This window comes from Anomaloglossus baeobatrachus, chromosome 9, assembly GCF_048569485.1.
Source record: "Anomaloglossus baeobatrachus isolate aAnoBae1 chromosome 9, aAnoBae1.hap1, whole genome shotgun sequence".
Classification (NCBI taxonomy): Eukaryota; Metazoa; Chordata; class Amphibia; order Anura; family Aromobatidae; genus Anomaloglossus; species Anomaloglossus baeobatrachus.
In genome coordinates this window covers 91,009,443-91,031,089 of record NC_134361.1, presented here as the reverse complement: position 1 = coordinate 91,031,089, position 21,647 = coordinate 91,009,443, and the positions used below count along the sequence as shown (strand labels likewise).

General features: G+C 41.2%; 1 protein-coding gene across 1 annotated transcript in view; it reads left to right on the top strand.

Moving 5' to 3' along the window:
• Positions 1–21,647, top strand: part of LOC142251251 (vascular endothelial growth factor receptor kdr-like) — a 337,728-nt gene that overhangs the window by 170,238 nt on the left and 145,843 nt on the right. Inside the window, exons 6-9 of the mRNA XM_075323879.1 lie at positions 2,532–2,668; positions 8,761–8,920; positions 15,476–15,593; positions 20,973–21,148. Of these exons, the coding sequence (XP_075179994.1) occupies positions 2,532–2,668; positions 8,761–8,920; positions 15,476–15,593; positions 20,973–21,148 (591 nt within the window). The remainder of the gene's footprint in view (positions 1–2,531; positions 2,669–8,760; positions 8,921–15,475; positions 15,594–20,972; positions 21,149–21,647) is intronic.

The window sequence follows — 21,647 nt, the reverse complement described above, 5'->3', positions numbered from 1 at the left end:
GTTGTGTGTCACGGGCAAATCGCTGACCGTGGCGTACAACATCGCTTACACCCGTCACACGGACTTACCTTCCCTGCGACGTCGCACTGGCTGGCGAACCGCCTCCTTTCTATGGGGGTGGTTCGTGCGGCGTCACAGCGACGTCAAACGGCAGCCGTCCAATAGAAGCGGAGGGGTGGAGATGAGCGGGCGGAACATCCCACCTCCTTCCTTCTTCATTGCCGGTGGACGCAGGTAAGGAGATGTTCATCGTTCCTGCGGTGTCACACAAGCGGCATGCACCACCAACGATATTATGAAAAGGATATTGTTAGCGATGTCGCAGCGTGTAAAGCACCCTTAAGATAATAGATGGGATTTTCTATTGCGTATTCTCATCTGTAGGCAGTGCGATATAGTCTATTATTCCTGAGGACAAGTCCTGTCCTTCATTATCTAGACAACATATTGATTTGAATGAAATCATGTAAAGCTTAATTCCGCTGTGAGGATGCTGCATGGAAATTGGACATTTATTAGCAGGCCTCCCCACAAATAAGAGATGATCAGTGTGGGGTAAAGGGTTTTGACGCAGCAGGGGAACACTTAGTTATCTGCTTATTATGACTGATCTAACAAGCAAGGCTTGTCACATGTGGAGAAGCCGCTTAATATTGAGGCAAAATAGAGCCCTCAAACCATAAAATACAATTGTGACAGTACTTGACCCTATTAATCTTAATCCTGTATGGCCCACTACAGGTAGCTGAGATTTAGTGAGTTGTTTTGGCACTGTTGTGAGCAGCTTTGACTATTTCAACCTGCATCTCTCCAATGGGACTGCAGGATAGAAAGGGACAAGGGGATCCTATACACTCCCTCACACTAGGGGATCCTAGGCTATCCCTGTCATCGGGATTACCCCTAATGGTGGAGATGCCCGAATCTTGTGTCTGGCTATACTCCCGACCAGAGCTAATCTGTACCCCCCCAGGGAAGAAAGGGGCAGGAGTGTTTTGGAAACACAGATTTAGACAGACAAGGAAAACCAAAACTTAAACACACTGCAAACTCAAAGGAACAAATAGTAATAAATTAAGGCGAAAAGGAAGAGAAGTAAGGCAGCAACAAAAGGACAACAAGGGCAATAATGCATAACATCCACCAGTAAGTCTGGAAGAAACCACCTCTCTAAGGCCTCTGCCACACTCACGGGAAATTCACGCACGTGCCGAGAAACACGTATTTCCCCTGCGTGTTGCGTGCAGGTAAGTACGTGTCTCTGGTACGTGCGGGCCACGTGTGTTCTACGTGTGCTATCCGCGATACTCACCTGGTCCTTCCTGCTGTCCGCGCTGCTGTCCGTGGTGCTGATCCTCAGTCTCCAGCACTCCCGTCTCCCCGCTGCTGCCAGGCAGTGAAGTGAATATTCAATGAGAATAATGAGCGGCGGTCGGCAGCAAGAGGCAGCAGCGGCAGAGACAGGAGGGCTGGAGAAGGTGAGTAAATGTTTTTTTTTTTCTCACTGACACGTGTGTTTTCTCCGGCGCGTGTCACATGGGACTGCATCCACACTACACCCGTGTGGTACGGGTGCGGGCCGTGTGACACCCGTGCTGCCGGAGAAAACACTGACATGTCAGCGTTTAGAAAAACGCACACATGTACATACGCACACGGACACACGTTCCGTGTGGTTTTACGTGTGTGTGCCTGCTACAATAGGGTAGCATTGCTTAACATGTCTCCGTGCCGCCGGTACGTGTAAAAAATGACAAACACGTGCCGGCGGCACGGATGTGTGTTGCAGGCCTAAGCCAGTATAGACAAGCTATTCCTGGCATTAATAGAAGTGTCCAGTAAGCATATATAGGAGGGGAGAGAATATGACTGGTTCTCCAGTAGCATGTGACTACATGAGATTAACAAGCAGACTAACAGAGATTAACTCTTGCTAGCCTGCCTATGAACTACAAGTCTGTGGGTTAACGCCTCTGTCTCCCTGCACTGATCACAGACCTCAGAGAAGTTAGAAGGTAGAGTGCAAGAATCTGAAGCTTCCCCAGATCCTGACGCTGCCATGACAGTTGTGGAGACCTCCAAAAACCTCCTTGTGACACCATCCTGTTTTGTTGGTTAGGTAAAGAAAGTTATTGTTAACTAATTAAAACCCCATACAGTATAATAGCACCCTGGATTTTGTTATTGCCGCATGGGCAACTAAGGTTTAGTGCAGTAATCTTGGAAATGTCATATTTTAATTGAGTATTAAGGCATTGCAGTTTTTGTTACCTTTTTTCTATAAAATGAGAACTGGATAAAAATAATGAAGACATTGTAAGATCATTCAATTCACTATTAAGTAAGGCTAAACACTCTGCCATATTTGAAAGTGACCAATGTAAGTGGCCATCATAAAGTTGGAGAGCACTGCCATGGAGGCTATGACCCTATCATCTGATTGTCAGCAAAAAAAAAAAAAAAAATAAGGTTATTTGATAATGTCTTAGTTCACTTTTATCTCTCATAACAAATTGCATATTTTATTTCAGTGAACCATAATACAGAAATTACCAATGTGGAAGCAGTGCGGTCCACTCTACTGGCTGGAGAAATGCTTAATTTGACCTGCACTGGAACAGTCCCATTTAATTCCAGGGTGCGTTTGGAATGGGTGCATAAAGAAAAGGTGAAACATTATGAAACAATTCTTTGTGATTACCAATAGCTACAGTAGATCATTTCTATTAAAGTACCAGGTCAACTTGCTTTATGTGTGATCTAGAATTGTATTACAGTTTACACTTGACTCACGATCTTAATGCACAGATAAAGGGTCTTGAAAAAGTATTCATATCCCATGACCTTTACCACATTTTTTCATGTTACATCCACAAACATAAATATATTTTATAGGGATTTTATGTGATTTACCAACACTAAAGGCCGCTTTACATGCAACGATGTATCTAATGATATGTTGTCGGGGTCACGGAATTCGTGACGCACATCCGGCCTTGTTAGCGACGTCATTGCATGTAACACCTACAAGAGAGTGTTAACAATCAGAAATTACTCACCTAATCGTTAATCGTTGACACGTCGTTTATTTTCAAAAGATCGTTGCTCGTTCTGGACGCAGGTAGTTCGTCGTTCCTGAGGCAGCACACATCGCTATGTGTGACACCCCGGGAACGACGAACAACAGCAGTCCTGCATCCTCCGGCAACAAGGTGGGCATGTCGTTAATGCGGCTGCTCTCCGCCCCCCCGCTTCTATTGGCGGGTTACCATGTGACGTTGCTGTGACGGCGCACGAACCTCCCCCTTAAAAAAGAGGTTGTTCGCCACCCACAGCGATGTCGCTAGGAAGGTAAGTCCGTTTTACCCGTTCTAGCGATATTGTTCGCCATGGGCAGCGATTTGCCCGTGACGCACAAACGACGGGGGTGGGTGCTTTTGCGAGCGACATCGCTAGCAATGTCGCTGCGTGTAAAGCAGCCTTAACTAGAAAGTGTTTGTGACGTGTAAAGGAAATGATACATGGTTTTCTAAATATTTTTAAAAAATTGCCATGACTCCCTGCCGGCAGAGGAGCTTCAGGAAAGCTGCCTGCTGGGAGCTATGCGCCGGGCAGAGCATAAAACAGTATGGTGAGGGCAATCTGGCCATAGGCTCCCACAGGCGGTAGCCCAGATTGCCCTCATTATAATCTGCTTATGCCGGAAATAGATGTTTTGCCTATATAGAAATGATCATCTACTGTAGTTAAAAAGTTGGTTGGTTAGCTAGTTACCATATTTTTCGTTTTAAAAGATGCACCTGATAAAAAGACGCCCCCCAAATTTATAGAAAAAAAAGGTAAAAAAAAAAATACGGTTTGTCTTATAATCTGGTGATGTTTTACCGGGTGGGTGGCAGTGGAGTAAAACGATGCTGCGGGCATTGTAGCAGGTGACCCAGATGCTTGCTGTGGGCACTTTGAGGCAGGAACATCCAGAAACTGTCGGTGGTGCGGGCTTCAAAGAAATGGTGCCCGGAGTTGGTGCGTGCGCAGATTGTGCTATCGGCTCAATGCCAAGCCAAGAGCTCATCTGAGCATGCGCCACTTCGGGGTGCTATTTTGCTTAAGTCTGCTAATGTGACATCAGTGGGCTGGAGGTGGCACGTACGCAGATGAGATCTTGAGCCAAGAGCTCTGTCTGCGCATGCGCCGACTCCGGGTAGCATTATTTGAAACCCACACCGCCAACACTTTCAGGATGGCCTCTGCCCACAGTGAGCACCACCACCACCACCAGCACCCAGCAGTATTGCCCCTGCCTCCTGTGACCATCCTTAAGCTACATTCAGGTTATAAAATGAACCCCTCAATTTCATTCCAAATTTTTAAAAGGAAAAGTGCGTCTTATAATCGGGAAAATGCAGTAGTTATTATGCTTCAAAAAACTACATCTGCTTATAAAGGTATTGAGCAATAACTATACCAAAGCAATGATGCTCTCACATTATATTATATACTGTATATATTGTATTATAGTACAATATTTGCTGAATATAAAAAACATAGCATTTCACTGCATTAGTAATTTGTAAAACATAAGCAAAGTTACATAGTTACATAGGTTGAAAAAGACCTAGGTCCATCTAGTTCCTTCTTCCTCCACCAGTTCTACATTTTGTCCCTCAGTCACTTATAACCAACAATGTTTTGTGTACTGAGGAAAATATTCCAGCCCTTTTTTAAAAGCTGTTATAGTATCTGCCATTACTACCTCTTGTGGTCGGCATTCCACAGTCTGACTGCTCTAACTGTAAAGAACCCTTTCCTATTTAGCTTCCGGAATCTCTTTTCTTCCACTCGCAGTGAGTGCCACCTGGTCCTTAGTATTGTCTTTGGAAGAAATAAGTCATGTGCCAGTCCTTTATATTGACCACACATGTATTTATACATATAAATGAGATCTCCTCTGAGACGTCTTTTTTCTAAGCTAAACATAGCTAACTTTTTCAACCTGTCATCATATGGGCGGCCTCCATTCCTTGTAGTAGTCTAGTTTCCCGCCTTTGAACTGACTCTAACTTCTGAATGTCCTTTTTAAAATGTGGAGCCCAAAACTGGATCCCATATTCCAGATGTGGCCTTACAAGTGATTTATAGAGGGGTAACAATACGTTGGGATCATGGGATCTAATCTCTCTTTATACACTCTAGAACAGGGGTCTCAAACACGCGGCCCGCGGGCTGCATGCGGCCCCTGAGGCTGTTTGTTGCGGCCCGCAGACCCCGTGACAATCGCGGCTCTATGCTGAGGGTCGGCGCCGGCAGGAACTTTACTGCATTTGAATCCATCTGCGGTGCCGCGCAAGGAGCTGTCAGTTCTATCCCAGTTGCTGCTGCTGTCTGCCAATCAGATGCATGGAGGTGACGTCATACAGCGACGTCACTTCCTTGCATCTTATTGGCAGGCAGCAGCCATTGGTCCAGACACAGCTCCTCTGCGCTGCACCGCAAATGGATTCAAATGCAGTGAAGTTCTTGCTGGCACCGACCCTCAGCACAGAGCCGCGATTGTCACGGGCCGCAACAAGCAGGTAAGGCATGTGCTCAAGATCAGGACCCGCTGCGTGCTGGACACAGCGCGTCCTGATCGGCGGGGCCGCAAGTCTCCTCATTAGGAGACCGCAGCTGCCCGTGCCCGTGATCAGGGTTCGAGCCGCTGCGGTCTCCTCGCTGTGCTCTGCCTAGGAAGGACGCTTCTGACTCCGCAGCATAAATTCACATGCTGCGGCCTCTGGAAGCCACACCACAGTTCCATTTTCACTGCGGGCCGTACATGCACAGTGGGCATGGGGTTTTTAGAAATCCCATGCCCACTGTGCTTTTACCATACATAGCAGGGTTTTGGACGCAGCTGAAGCATGCTGAATCCAAAACTCTGCAAGTACTGATCGTGGGCACGCAGGGAACGGAGGAAAGGTGAGGAGAATTTTTTTTTTGTTTGCGTATTACTAAAGGATGGGCAGAATATTACAGGGATGGCCACAATACTACAAAGATGGGCAGAATATTACAGGGATGGCCACAATACTACAAGGGTGGGCAGAATACTACAGGGATGGCCACAATACTACATGGATGGCCACAATACTACAGGGATGGCCACAATACTACAGGGATGGGCAGAATACTACAGGGATGGGCAGAATACTACAGGGATGGGCAGAATACTACAGGGATGGCCACAATACTACAAGGGTGGGCAGAATACTACAGGGATGGCCACAATACTACAGGGATGGCCACAATACTACAGGGATGGGCAGAATACTACAGGGATGGGCAGAATACTACAGGGATGGGCAGAATACTACAGGGATGGCTACAATACTACAGGGATGGCCACAATACTACAGAGATGGCCACAATACTACAGGGATGGCCACAATACTACAGGGATGGGCAGAATACTACAGGGATTGGCAGAATACTACAGGGATGGGCAGAATACTACAGGGATGGCCACAATACTACAAGGGTGGGCAGAATACTACAGGGATGGCCACAATACTACAGGGATGGCCACAATACTACAGGGATGGCCACAATACTACAGGGATGGGCATAATACTACAGGGATGGGCAGAATACTACAGGGATGGGCAGAATACTACAGGGATGGCCAAAATACTACAGGGATGGCCACAATACTACAGAGATGGCCACAATACTACAGGGATGGGCTGAATACTACAGGGATGGGTTGAATACTACAGGGATGGGCAGAATACTACAGGGATGGCCACAATACTACAAGGGTGGGCAGAATACTACAGGGATGGCCACAATACTACAGGGATGGCCACAATACTACAGGGATGGCCACAATACTACAGAGATGGCCACAATACTACAGGGATGGCCACAATAATACAGGGATGGGCAGAATACTACAGGGATGGGCAGAATACTACAGAGATGGCCACAATACTACAAAAATGGGCAGAATATTACAGGGATGGCCACAATACTACAAGGGTGGGCAGAATACTACAAGGATGGCCACAATACTACAAAGATGGGCAGAATATTACAGGGATGGCCACAATACTACAAAGGTGGGCAGAATACTACAGGGATGGCCACAATACTACAGGGATGGCCACAATACTACAGGGATGGCCACAATACTACAGGGATGGGCAGAATACTACAGGGATGGGCAGAATACTACAGGGATGGGCAGAATGCTACAGGGATGGCCACAATACTACAAGGGTGGGCAAAATACTACAGGGATGGCCACAATACTACAGGGATGGCCACAATACTACAGGGATGGCCACAATACTACAGGGATGGGCAGAATACTACAGGGATGGCCACAATACTACAGGGATGGCCACAATACTACAGGGATGGGCTGAATACTACAGGGATGGGTTGAATACTACAGGGATGGGCAGAATACTACAGGGATGGCCACAATACTATAAGGGTTTTGCAGAATACTACAGGGATGGCCACAATACTACAGGGATGGCCACAATACTACAGGGATGGCCACAATACTACAGGGATGGCGACAATACTACAGGGATGGCCACAATACTACAGGGATGGGCAGAATACTACAGGGATGGGCAGAATACTACAGGGATGGGCAGAATACTACAGGGATGGCCACAATACTACAGGGATGGCCACAATACTACAGGGATGGGCTGAATACTACAGGGATGGGTTGAATACTACAGGGATGGCCACAATACTACGGGAATTGGCAGAATACTACAGAGCACAATACTACAAGGATGAGCACAATACTACAAGGATGGGCACAATATTACTGGGCACAATACTACAAGGATGGGCACAATACTACAAGGATTGGAACAATATTACTGGGCACAATACTACAGGGCACAAGGATGGGCACTATACTACTGGGCACATACTACAAGGATGGGCAGATACTACTGGGCACAATACCACAAGGATGATCACCTTACTACAGGGCACACGGATGGGGACATTACTGCAGCATGGGCACATTACTACAAGATTTTGGCTAAGATTACTATATGATGCTGCTAATTGTAAAACAATTACAAGAAGGTGATAAAATGTAAAAAAAAAAATCCTAAAGCATGACATTTTTTTTATTTACATTAAAAATGCTTTTCTGTATATAAACTTAACAAAAAAAGTGCACGTTTGTTATAATAAAGAAGCGAAAAATGTTTACAAAAGTGATCCAAGATGTATAGAAAAAAAAACATGGATTCATTAAAAATGTTCACTTTGTCCTGCAAATAATGCGGCCCCCCTCATTTTTTTTTTCTATATGCGGCCCATACACCCAGCTGAGTTTGAGACCCCTGCTCTAGAATCTTGTTTGCTTTAGCAGCTGCTGCCTGACATTGAGTGCTGCTGCTCAGCTTATTTGTGAACTACCCAAGTCCTTCTCCTGTTCTGTAGTCCCGAGTTTACTTCCATTTAATGTATACGCAGCTATAGGATTACTCCGTCCTAGGTGCATTACTTTACATTTATCAACATTAAATCTCATTTGCCAAGTATTTGCCCATTCTGACATCTTATCCAGATCTTTTTGTAATATTGTACTATCAAGGTCAGTTTTTAGTATCCTACATAGTTAGAACATTCATATGTAAAAAGCAGAGCTGTACAGAGTATGACAATGTCATTATGATTTAAAATGATGTAATTTTGATATAAAGAACCATTACTTAACCTGCACGAATTACTTCTCTTCAGGTTCTGAACTCTAAGAAAACGTTTTACGATACGGACGATGGATACTTGGGAGAGAGGATTCTAATAATTAAAAATGTGACAAATGAACACAGTGGAGTGTACACTTGTAGGGATATCTATTCTAAAAACGTGACCAAAGATATTTTGATAACTGTTTATGGTATGTATAGTAATAACAACAATAAAAATGTAACTATTCATCATATTGGTAAGAAAAAAAAATCTTATAAAAAAACTAGGAGACCCAACAGAATACTAAGCAATGATGTAATACATTTCCATATATACAGCTCTGGCAAAAATTATGAGACCACTGCAAAATTTTCAGTTTTTTCCGATTTTTCTCTTTGTAGGTATATTTTTGAGTGAAATATAAATTGTGTTTTTATTCTATAAACTACTGACAACATGTCTACGAATTTCCAAGCAATAAATTTTGTATTTATTTTCTGAAAATGAAAAATGGGCAAAATAACAAAAAATGCATTGCTTTCAAACACCTTAAATAATGCAAAGAAAATAAGTTTATAATCACTTAGAAACAACAATACTAATAATGTTTTAACTCAGGAAGAGTTCAGAAATCAATATTTTGTGGAATAATGATGATTTTTAATCACAGCTTTCATGCGTCTTGAAATGCTTTCCACCAGCCTTTCACACTGCTTTTGGGTGACCTTATGCTACTCCTGGGGCAAAATGTAAGCAGTTCTTCTTTGTTTGATGGTTTGTGAGTATCCATCTTCCCCTTGATTACATTCAAGAGGTTTTCAATGGGGTTCAGGTCTGTAGATTGGTCTGGCAATGACAGGGTTTTGATGTGGTGACCCTTCCTCCACACTTTGATTGACCTAGCTGTGTGGCATGGTGCATTGTCCTGCTGGAAAATACAGTCCTCAGAGTTGGAGAACATTGCCTGAGCAGAAGTAAGCAACTGTTTTTCCTGGATAATCTTGTATGCAGCTTGATTCATACGTCCTTCGCAAAGTTTAATCTGCCCAATTCCAGCCTTCCTGAAGCATCCCCAGATCATCACCGATCCTCCACCAAATTTCACAGTGGGTGCAAGACACTGGCTTGTATGCCTCTCCAGGTCTCCGCCTAATCATTAGACGACCAGGTGTTGGGCAAAGCTGAAATTGGACTCATCAGAGAAGATTATCTTACCACTCCTCTATGGCCCAATCCATATGGTCTTTGGCAAACTTCAGCCTGGCTCTCCTTTGCTTCTCATTGATGAAAGGCTTTTTTCTAATTTTGCATGACTTGAGCCCTGTCTTTTGGAGCCTGTTACAAACTGTTCTTGCCATGCACTTCACTCCAGCTGCCATTTGCCATTCCATTTGTAGGTCACTTGATGTCATCCTGCAGTTGCTGAGTGACATTCGAATAAGATGACGGTCATTCCGGTCAGTGGAGAGTCGCTTTCGCCCTCTGCCGATCTGTAGCTTTGTTGTCCCTAATGTCTGCTGCTTAACCTTGTTGTAATGGACTGCTGTCTTAGAAATTTTAAGGATGAAGGCAACATAACACTCACTGTAACCCTAGGTAAAGTCAGAATTGAGCCCTTCTGTTCCTCACTCAAGACTTTTATTTTCAACTCCTTTGGCATGGTAAAAGTGATTTTTTTCGTTCCTATTACTTTTTGGATAATACTAGCACTTGTTTCGCAAGCCAGCATATCCTATTGCAGGAGGATTGTGAAGACCACAACAGTGTTTTTAATACTTTCCCTCATTAAATAAGATTTGGTTCAGGTGATCACCTAATCAGAAGCACAGTAAGTAGAATGAGGTGTAGTCTGGTTGGAATTCAACTGACACTGGAATGGAACGGCTGTCAGACATGTAGAGAAGGGGATTTTTATAAAACTGTGCAGGGGTCTCTTAATTTTTACCAGAGCTGTATATATATATATATATATATATATATATATATACACACACACAAAAAGAGTATAACAAAAGTAAGTACACCTCTCACATTTGTGTAAGTATTTTATTATATCTTTTCTTGGGACAACAGTGTAAGTTTGGTGCCCTCTAAATAACTCATCACACACCCATTAATGTCTAAACAACTGCAACAAAAGTGACTACACCCCATCAGTGCACAAAGTGTCAATATTTTGTGTGGCTACTATTTTTTTCCAGCACTGCCTTATCTCTCTTGGGCATGGAGTTCACTAAAGATTCACAGGAGCAACTTGATCCTCGTCCTTCCTCCATGACAACATCACGGAGCTGGTGGATGTTAGAGACCGTGTGCTTCTCCACCTTATGTTTACAGATTCTCCACAGATGCTCAGTAGGTTTTAGGTCTGGAGACATGCTTGGCCAGTCCAGCACCTTTACCCTCATTTCTTTATCAAGGCAGTGGTCGTCTTGGAGGTGTAAATGGCGTCATTAACATGCTGGAATTCTGCCCTGTGTCCCAGTTTCCTAAGGGAGCAGATCATGCTCTGCTTCAGTATGTCACAATATATGTTGTCATTCATAGTTTCCTAAATGCACAGTAGCTCCCCACAGCGAACAAAACTCATGCAGCCCCAAACCATGACACTCCCACCACCATGCTTGGCTGTAGGCAAGACACACTTCTCCTGGTTGCCCCCACAGATGCTTAACACCATGGGAATGAAATAGATTCATCTTGGTCTCATCAGACCACAGGACATGTTCCAGAAATCCATGTCCTTAGTCTGCTTGTCTTCACCAAACTGCTTGTGAGCTTTCTTGTGCATCTTCTTTAGAAGAGGCTTTCTTCTGGGATGACGGCCATGCAGAATAATATGATGCAGTGTGCGGCATATAGTCTAAGCACTGACAGGCTGACCGTCCATCCCTGTAATCTCTGCAGCAATGCTGGCAGCACTCATACGTCTATTTTGAAAAACAGTCTCTGCATATGACCCTGGGTACGTGCACTCAACTTCCCAGGTTGACCATGGTGAGATCTGTTCTGAGTGGAACCTGTCTTTTTAAACCGCTGTATGGTCTTGGCTACCGTGCTGCAGCTCAGTTTCAGATGCTGGCAATCTTCTTAAAGTTTAGGCCATCTTTATGTAGTGCAATATTTTATTTTGCAGAGTCTCATAGAATTCTTTGCCATGAGGAGCTATGTTGAACTTCCATTTACCAGTATGAGAGTGTGTGAGCGATAAACACCAAATGTAACACCCCTGCTCCCCATTCACACTTAAGACCCTTTCTTTTACACTAATGAGCTACATGACACCAGGGAGGGAAAATGTTTAATTAGGCACAATTTGGCCATTTTCACTTAGGGGTGTACTCACTTTTCTGGCCAGCACTTTAGACATTAATAGCTGTGTGTTGAGTTATTTAGAGGGAACACCAAATTTACATTTATACAAGCTGTTCACTCACTACTGTACATTGTATCAGTGTCATATCTTCAGTGTTGTCTCATGATAAGATATAAAATATTTACAAAAATATGAGGTGTGAACTTTTGTGATATACTGTAATCTGGTCAAAATGTAAGTGAAGCATTTAATAATTATAAGTATAGTCTATATAGCAGTAGTGCAATTCAAAATCCATACATGCACTTGTTCCAATTCATCCTTCAAGACCAACATTGTTCATGTCCGTCTTGATGATGGGACAGGTGGGAGTCAGACTCTCCTGATTTATGGAGAGGTCCATGACTCTTCATGAATCTGGAGCATCTGACGAGCGGCCTCCATGTGCTACGCCAGAAGTCTCACTGCATTTAGATTCTGGTGTGAGATTTCTGGAGTATTATACAAGTTGTGGCATCCTGACCCCTCTATGCCCTGGTCCCACCCCAGCTCTGACCATTTTGTGAAAATGGGAGGCACTGCATGAAAATGCCAAAAATGTAGGCGCAGAGTACTCTGAGTTGCCAGAATTCTGGGGTGAAAGCTTTGATGAATCGGGTCCAATGTTCTGATATACCTTAGAAATCTCCATATGTGGTGTGTTATACTAGAGCAATTCAGTCACGGCAATCTGCACCTGTGCTTTCATTTCTGTGCTGACATATGATCATCTTAAATGTCTGACCCTGAGGCTGCAATACTGAGAAACTTTAACAACATGTCTCCCACCGACGTGTCTGCCTCAGTAATTAAGACCTTGTAAAGATTCAAAAAATATGAGAACTTAGGGTCCTTAACAAAATATGAGCAAAAGTAAGGGTAAACAAAGTAGGATGCTAAAAATGAAACTTAAAGGGGTGGTTCACTACTCAGCATAGTGGCGACATTGCTGTAAACCTCATAGGGAAGACTTTTGTCACATGTCTTGTTTAGTAAATTACACCCACAGTCCAGTCACTCAGGACGACTGGGGCCACATCGGTGATGTTGAGTCAACTGGAAGTTGACGTGACATTACCGGATTGCAGAGGTCACGGAGCCCGGGGGTCACGCAATGGGGATGAGCGTACCGCAATAGCGCAGCTCGGAGGCAGAATTTACTAAACAAGGTATTTGAAAAAAAGCCTTCAATATGAGGTTTACAGCGATGTGGCCATTAATGCTGAGTAGTGAACCACCTCTTTAATGTTTTATTGGACATTTTAGAGCACTCTTTCTGTCTTTAGATCATTCTTAAGTGTAGTAAGTCACTCGTGAGCACAGAAGCCAATAGTTGGGCACTTCCAAGGCCATTTAATATTTAGGATCACATAAGGTGATCTTTGTGTTTGAAGCTGAAAATAAAATGGTTCCACAAGGGTATAAGTGCTGATCACATGACTCCTTATTTCTTAATAAAGGGAATTTATTGTGCAACATGATTTGGGAAAATAATGTAAAATTCCTCATTATGTCCTAGAAGTGGGTGATGTGGTTGTTCCATTAGCAGAATGTATAATAACACAGTTTTGAATTCTTTTATTGATCTACCACAGTCCATCCTAAACCAAATAATCAGACCGGCCGCATTCCTCGCATTGATACCAAAGGAATCTGCAGCCACTGTTTTATACATTTAGGAAAATAAAGCAAATAGAAGGGTAGCACTGTGGAAGAAAGATAAAAATCACTGTAATAACATGAAATGGCTCGCCCTATTGATTCTGCCACCCAAAATGTTTATGTGAAAGTGAAGTCTGGGACTCTTACTCTAAAGCAGGCATGCTGGGTTTCTCCACTAACACTCTACATTAGTGACAACCATATTTTCAGAAAATCAGATTTTATTCTCTCACTTGGTTATTTTCTTCCATTAAAATTCTTCTCTTGGCACTTGTACCTTACCTGCAATGGACATTGTTACAAAAAATCTAGCTTTTTATGCAAGACTGTGCCTTTAAGCTAAAGAATAGGTCGCTATTGATCGGACATATGCAACACCTACAGTTGAAACCAGAAGTTTACATACACTATCTATCTAACTATAAAGACACATTCCTGTTTTTCTCACTATCTGACATGAAACCAGAATAAACCTTTCCTGTTTTAGGTCAATTAGGAACCAAAATTATTTATATTTACCAAATGCCAGAATAATGAGAGAGGGAATGTTTTAAGGCATTTTTATTACTTTCTGCAAAGTGAAAAGTTTACATACACTAAGTACTATGCCTTTAAACAATATGGGACAGTCCAGATGATGATGTCATGTCTTTGGAAGCTTCTGATAGGTTTATTGATTACAGATTACATCTGAGTTAATTAGAGATACACTTGTGGATGTATTTTAATGCACACCTGAAACACACTGCTTCTTTGTGTAGCATCATGGGAAAGTCAAAAGAAATCAGCCAAGATCTCAGGAAGAGAATTGTGGACAGAGCTTATGTAAATGGAGGACTCATAGCAACAGGTTTACTAGTCCACCAGTCCTGCTGATGAAACAGTGATTTTATCAAACCTATAGCACAAAATCTCCTTCTCTACTCCTCTCTTATCTCCTCTTCCCACAATCGCATACAAGATTTCTCCGTTGCCTCCCCCATACTCTGGAACGCTCTACCCCAGCATATCAGACTCTCCCCTACCATGGAAAGCTTCAGGAGGAACTTGAAGACTCACCTCTTCTGACAAGCCTACAAGCTACAATAACCCTCAGTCCAGTACAACACTGCGCAACCAGCTCTGTCCTCACCTATTGTACCCTCACCCATCCCCTGTAGACTGTGAGCCATCGTGGGCAGGGTCCTCTCTCTTCCTATACCACTCTGTTTTTGTATTGGTAATGATTGTTGTACTTGAGTTTATGTATACCCTTTTCACTTGTAAAGCGCCATGGTATAAACGGCGCTGTAATAATAATAATAAATAATAATAAAAACAATAGCAAGTAGCTCAGCAAGTGGCACATCTTTGGAATCAGGATCTTGGTCTTTTCCTGCCACCAGTGCCATACCCTAGAGATATAGAAAGAGCCCAGAGAGATAAGACAAGGATGAAACTTGGGCCCACTGGACAGCACATAGGTTGATAAGACTCTCTCATCATGATACTTCCTTTTTCATTTATGGCTAGGTTGTATAGATAATTGCTCCTCGATGCATGACCGTCTATGATAGAAACATTGGAACATCTAGATCATTTATACATTTCTGAATACTTTAGGGTAATGTGTTGAGTCAAAAGTAGTTTAATATATTTTTCGTTTGTGTAACTCATTTTTAATATTATATATCTAATATTATATAAGTATATATTATATAAATATATGTAAATATTTATCTTTATATCTATTTTTGTTTATTTCAGAAAAGCCTTTCCTGACAATTTATGGTCCACCTAACAATAATAATGTCGTACTCGAAGGGGAAAGTGAAGTGAAACTGTTAGCTAAAGTTAATGCTTTTCCTCCACCACAAAGTATCTGGTGAGTCAGTTCGCGACATTCTGAGAGCTCTGCAGTATTTTAACTTCTTGCTAAATGAATGGAAAATAAAAGGGGCATCTAGGAGCCGTAGCCGCATACATTTCAGATCCCTATAGAGAGCTGTCAATAAGTAATTTCTCCTTATGTATACAGTGGAACCTTGGATTACGAGAATAATTGGTTCCGGGACTGTGCTCTAAAACCAAGTTACTCTTATATCAAAGAATATTTTCCCATAGAAAATAATTGAAATGCAGACAATTCGTTCCACAACCCAAAAATATTTACTGTATTTATAAAAACTTATTAGAGTAATACAAAATAATGTCCTGTATTCATATAAAATTATTACAGTACACAATACAAAATACTGTACAGTACACTAAAAAGCATATAAAACAAATTAAACTAATTGTACTAGTTAGCAGAAAGAAAGTACAGTACTGTATCCACAAATGAAAATTGATAGACATGCTGTATAGTATATACTGTACTGTACAATGGTATACTGTATACAGTATACAGTACATATGTACAGAAAGTTACCTCCAGAGCAGGTCAGAGCGCAGTGAAAGGACAAAACCGGACGTGTGCACGATGAGTATTTGCTCTTCTTGCAAATCATTGCTCTTAAACCAAGTTACAATTTTGTCAAAAGCTTTCCTTGTCTTGCAAAATGCTCTCAAACCAAGTTACTCTTAAGGCCACTTTACACACAGAGATAAATCTGCGGCAGATCTGTGGTTGCAGTGAAATTGTGGACAATCAGTGCCAGGTTTGTGGCTGTGTACAAATGGAACAATATGTCCATGATTTCACTGCAACCACAGATCTGCCAAAGATATATCTCTGTGTGTAAAGTGGCCTTTAAACCAAGGTTCCACTGTATTCCATATTATTGCATAGCAAAAGAGCTTAACCTCATAGTGTAGCACACAAGCAATTCTGTATTAGTCTGTTGCAGAAATGTTCAATGTGAACCTTACTGTATATTTAAACTTATTATGAAAGTAGTTACGTACTTTTAAGGTTCAGTTGTGTAACCCTTAAATATTCTTCAGGAAAGAAATATTACCTGTCTATAAACTGCATTATGTTATTTCGCTATAGGCAACAAGAATGCTTCTCTTAAGGAGTAATCATTGTTTGTTTTTCATAAATCAATATTAAGAGAATTTGTGATATGTCTTATTATAAAATAAGAGAATCTGTCATATGCCTTATTATCCTGTTTCTTTCTCCTCCAGGACTGATCATTCATTTTCAAAATTCTCAAGTCATGGTAAAATCTGTCTTCAGTGAATACAGACTTTCCCATTATTTGTATACATTGCTGTTGGCGCTCATAAAGTTCTATGGAGAATGTTAATGATTGTTTCAGCAGAATGTCTGTATCTGTCTCTAGCTCCTCATCCTCCTCTCTCCATAAAATTTCAAGCACCAACTATCATCTCCTATCTCAAAAATGGAAAATTTGTCTGCACTGAACACAGATTTTATCCATAAATTTGATATTGAGTGATCAAGACTAAAGAAGCAGATTTGTCTGATAACATATGTCGTATTACAGAGTTGCTTATTTTCATGTGTACTATTGATTCATTAAATTAAAATTAAAACTCTGGTTACGCTTTAAATCCTATTAGACTGGCTTGTAAGAGAAAGACACATCTGATGCAATTGCAGAAGACCAAATAACTTTATGTCTAATGACACATTCTTCTGAGTGGTCCTCACCTTCCGCAGAGGCCTCACCGAGATGTGCCAAAGTGGGTGCCCATCACTAATAAGGCTTCCAGTGTCTGTCTTGAGCACAGTTTTCTTTAACTGTTTGCTTGGACTCAGGCTGCTTTTGTCTCACAAGGTTTACATTTGCTTTCCAATGTGCCCACCAGCTTGTCTTACGATGCACAACACACTGCCAGCTTGTCCTTTGGGCACTATACATGGTCATTCTGCAGCATTTCTCATTTTATTACCCCTTATGCCCACTTCTCCCAGAATCGTACTCCAACGCTGCATGCCAAAGCTTTTTTAAGCACTTTAATGCCAGGCTCTGCATGGTCCTGTGCCATTATACAGCACCACTTCTTCCTGCAAACTGGCAGTCAAGATGCTGTTTTCTGGCTGTCAGAGACCCTGATGGGGTTTGGCAGTGCTGGTGCATATCGCGACCAAAACCTATTCAGAAAAAAACAGCCAAGCTCCAATCAACATTAAAAAAAGCTTTTATTAATTCATATATTAAAATATTATAAGGCATGGTAAATAAATAGTGAAAAAACAGCAGGGGATAGAATGTGTATGGGGCTTATAGGATATAGAACATTAAATATGGTAATATTGAAAAGCACGCTGACTCTTAATGTATTGCAATAAATATTGAAACACTGTAAAAAAAAGTGCATTTTCTGTAATCATAAAGTGCATGGTCGCACATGTTCTATAATCATAAAGTGCATGATAGCTCATGTTCTGTAATCATAAAGTGCATGATAGCTCATGTTCTGTAATCATAAAGTGCATGGTCGCACATGTTCTATAATCATAAAGTGCATGATAGCTCATGTTCTATAATCATAAAGTGCACGATGGCCCATGTTCTATAATCATAAAGTGCATGATCGCACATGTTCTATAATCATAAAGTGCATGATCGCACATGTTCTATAATCATAAAATGCATGATAGCCTATGTTCTATAATCATAAAGTACATGATAGTTCATGTTCTATATTCATAAAGTGCATGATCGCACATGTTATATAATCATAAAGTACATGTAGCTCATGTTCTATAATCATAAAGTGCATGATAGCTCATGTTATATAATCATAAAGTACATGTAGCTCATGTTCTATAATCATAAAGTGCATGATAGCTCATGTTCTATAATCATAAAGTGCATGATAGCTCATGTTCTATAATCATAAAGTGCATGATAGCTCATGTTCTATAATCATAAAGTGCACGATGGCCCATGTTCTATAATCATAAAGTACATGATAGCTCATGTTCTATAATCATAAAGTGCATGATCGCACATGTTCTATAATCATAAAGTGCATGAGTGCGCATGTTCTATAATCATAAAGTGCATGATAGCTCATGTTCTATAATCATAAAGTGCATGATGGCCCATGTTCTATAATCATAAAGTGCATGATAGCTCATGTTCTATAATCATAAAGTGCATGATAGCTCATGTTCTATAATCATAAAGTGCATGATAGCTCACGTTCTATAATCATAAAGTGCATGATAGCTCATGTTCTATAATCATAAAGTGCATGATCGCACATGTTCTATAATCATAAAGTGCATGAGTGCGCATGTTCTATAATCATAAAGTGCATGATAGCTCATGTTCTATAATCATAAAGTGATGATAGCTCATGTTCTATAATCATAAAGTGCATGATAGCTCATGTTCTATAATCATAAAGTACATGATAGCTCATGTTCTATAATCATAAAGTACATGATAGCTCATGTTCTATAATCATAAAGTACATGATAGCGCATGTTATATAATCATAAAGTGCATGGTCGCACATGTTCTATAATCATAAAGTGCATGATAGCTCATGTTCTATAATCATAAAGTGCACGATGGCCCATGTTCTATAATCATAAAGTGCATGATCGCACATGTTCTATAATCATAAAGTGCATGATCGCACATGTTCTATAATCATAAAATGCATGATAGCCTATGTTCTATAATCATAAAGTACATGATAGTTCATGTTCTATATTCATAAAGTGCATGATCGCACATGTTATATAATCATAAAGTACATGTAGCTCATGTTCTATAATCATAAAGTGCATGATAGCTCATGTTATATAATCATAAAGTACATGTAGCTCATGTTCTATAATCATAAAGTGCATGATAGCTCATGTTCTATAATCATAAAGTGCATGATAGCTCATGTTCTATAATCATAAAGTGCATGATAGCTCATGTTCTATAATCATAAAGTGCACGATGGCCCATGTTCTATAATCATAAAGTACATGATAGCTCATGTTCTATAATCATAAAGTGCATGATCGCACATGTTCTATAATCATAAAGTGCATGAGTGCGCATGTTCTATAATCATAAAGTGCATGATAGCTCATGTTCTATAATCATAAAGTGCATGATGGCCCATGTTCTATAATCATAAAGTGCATGATAGCTCATGTTCTATAATCATAAAGTGCATGATAGCTCATGTTCTATAATCATAAAGTGCATGATAGCTCACGTTCTATAATCATAAAGTGCATGATAGCTCATGTTCTATAATCATAAAGTGCATGATCGCACATGTTCTATAATCATAAAGTGCATGAGTGCGCATGTTCTATAATCATAAAGTGCATGATAGCTCATGTTCTATAATCATAAAGTGATGATAGCTCATGTTCTATAATCATAAAGTGCATGATAGCTCATGTTCTATAATCATAAAGTACATGATAGCTCATGTTCTATAATCATAAAGTACATGATAGCGCATGTTATATAATCATAAAGTGCATGATAGGGTATGTTCTATAATCATAAAGTGCATGATAGCGCATTTTCATTCAAATATCCAGTGCCAGTAAATAATTTATCAGAAAGTGTCAGTAGTGTAAATAAGCAAAAGTAGCCATCTACCTATGAATTCTGCACTACGGCTACTGTACCACAAGATCTCATAAAGTGCCAGTGCATAGAATATGAGTGCAATGACGCTTGCTAACAGCCAAGTCCAGGACAGTCACTCAAGGGGAGATTACAAAAACAATGTTTGCGTTAAGCGTGATTACGTGTAGTAAATGTTTTCACCTGCTGTGCCGGCTCCAGGTCCCAGGTGTGTCACCTTCGTCAGGAATCTGGCAGCAATCATCCACACAAGGCAATATAGCAGACTAAGGCAATTACGTACAGTAGGGGTAGCATTGGGAACACGACAATACTGTACATTCACAGGGAACATACACAGTTACTGCATATGGGTATCAGGATTAGCCCCCGATCAGACTCAGCTGTTCCCGTAACTCCCGTGTCATTGCCTGCATCCTCGGTTAGTGAGAGAATCTCTTTGTTTTCAAATCCATGTGCTGCTTTCAGAGTTGGCCAAGAGTTAGCAGAAGCATATACACACTACCAAATTATGTTAAGTGGAAGGATTTAATATGATAAACTGTGATCCTAAAAAGCAAACACAGAAAGAAATCTGAGAGATAAAACAGAAAATCACAAGAATTAGCGGCAGCTGGTCGGGGACGCATGTTTTTGGGTTATTATTAAAGTAAATATCTTATTACATAACTTCCTGAAGTTATCTTCACTTACATATCACAATGTCTAATTATTGTCTACACTGCTGTTCACAGGTTCAAGGATGGAAAACTAATCGAAAAGAACAGTACCTGCTATGAAACCAACCCAGAAAAGCACAGCTTGCTTATTAGAAATGTAAAGGAAAATGATGCAGGGATTTACACTATACAGGCTTTCCTTACTCCCTACCATCTCCAAGAGACATATAACTTCACAGTTGAGGTCCATGGTAAGTGTTACCTTTAATGATAAGCCACAGAACAAGGGCATAAAGAGAATTCATAGGTTCCTGCTCTTCTGGCCAACATGCACTCAATGTAAGAAGTCAACAGCAGATGGAATAGGGCAGGACTTCTAAGACTGTACTCTACTGGTGCTTCATCAGACAGACTGGGTTAATACTTTGCTCTCACCATACCGACCAAGATAATGCCCAGACATTAAGAACCAAACCATTACAATGCCCAGGCCTCACCACACAGACCAACGTAATGCCCAGGCCTCACAACACAGACCAACCCAATGCCCAGGCCTCACTACATAGACCAACTTAATGCCCAGGTCTCACCACACAGTCCAACATATTGCCCAGTCATTGACACCCAGACAACTATAATGCATAGGCCTCAACATAGATAATGCCTAGGCCTCACCACACAGACTAAGAAAATGCCAAGGTTTCACCAAACAGACAAAGATAATGCTCAGGCCTCACCACACAGATTATT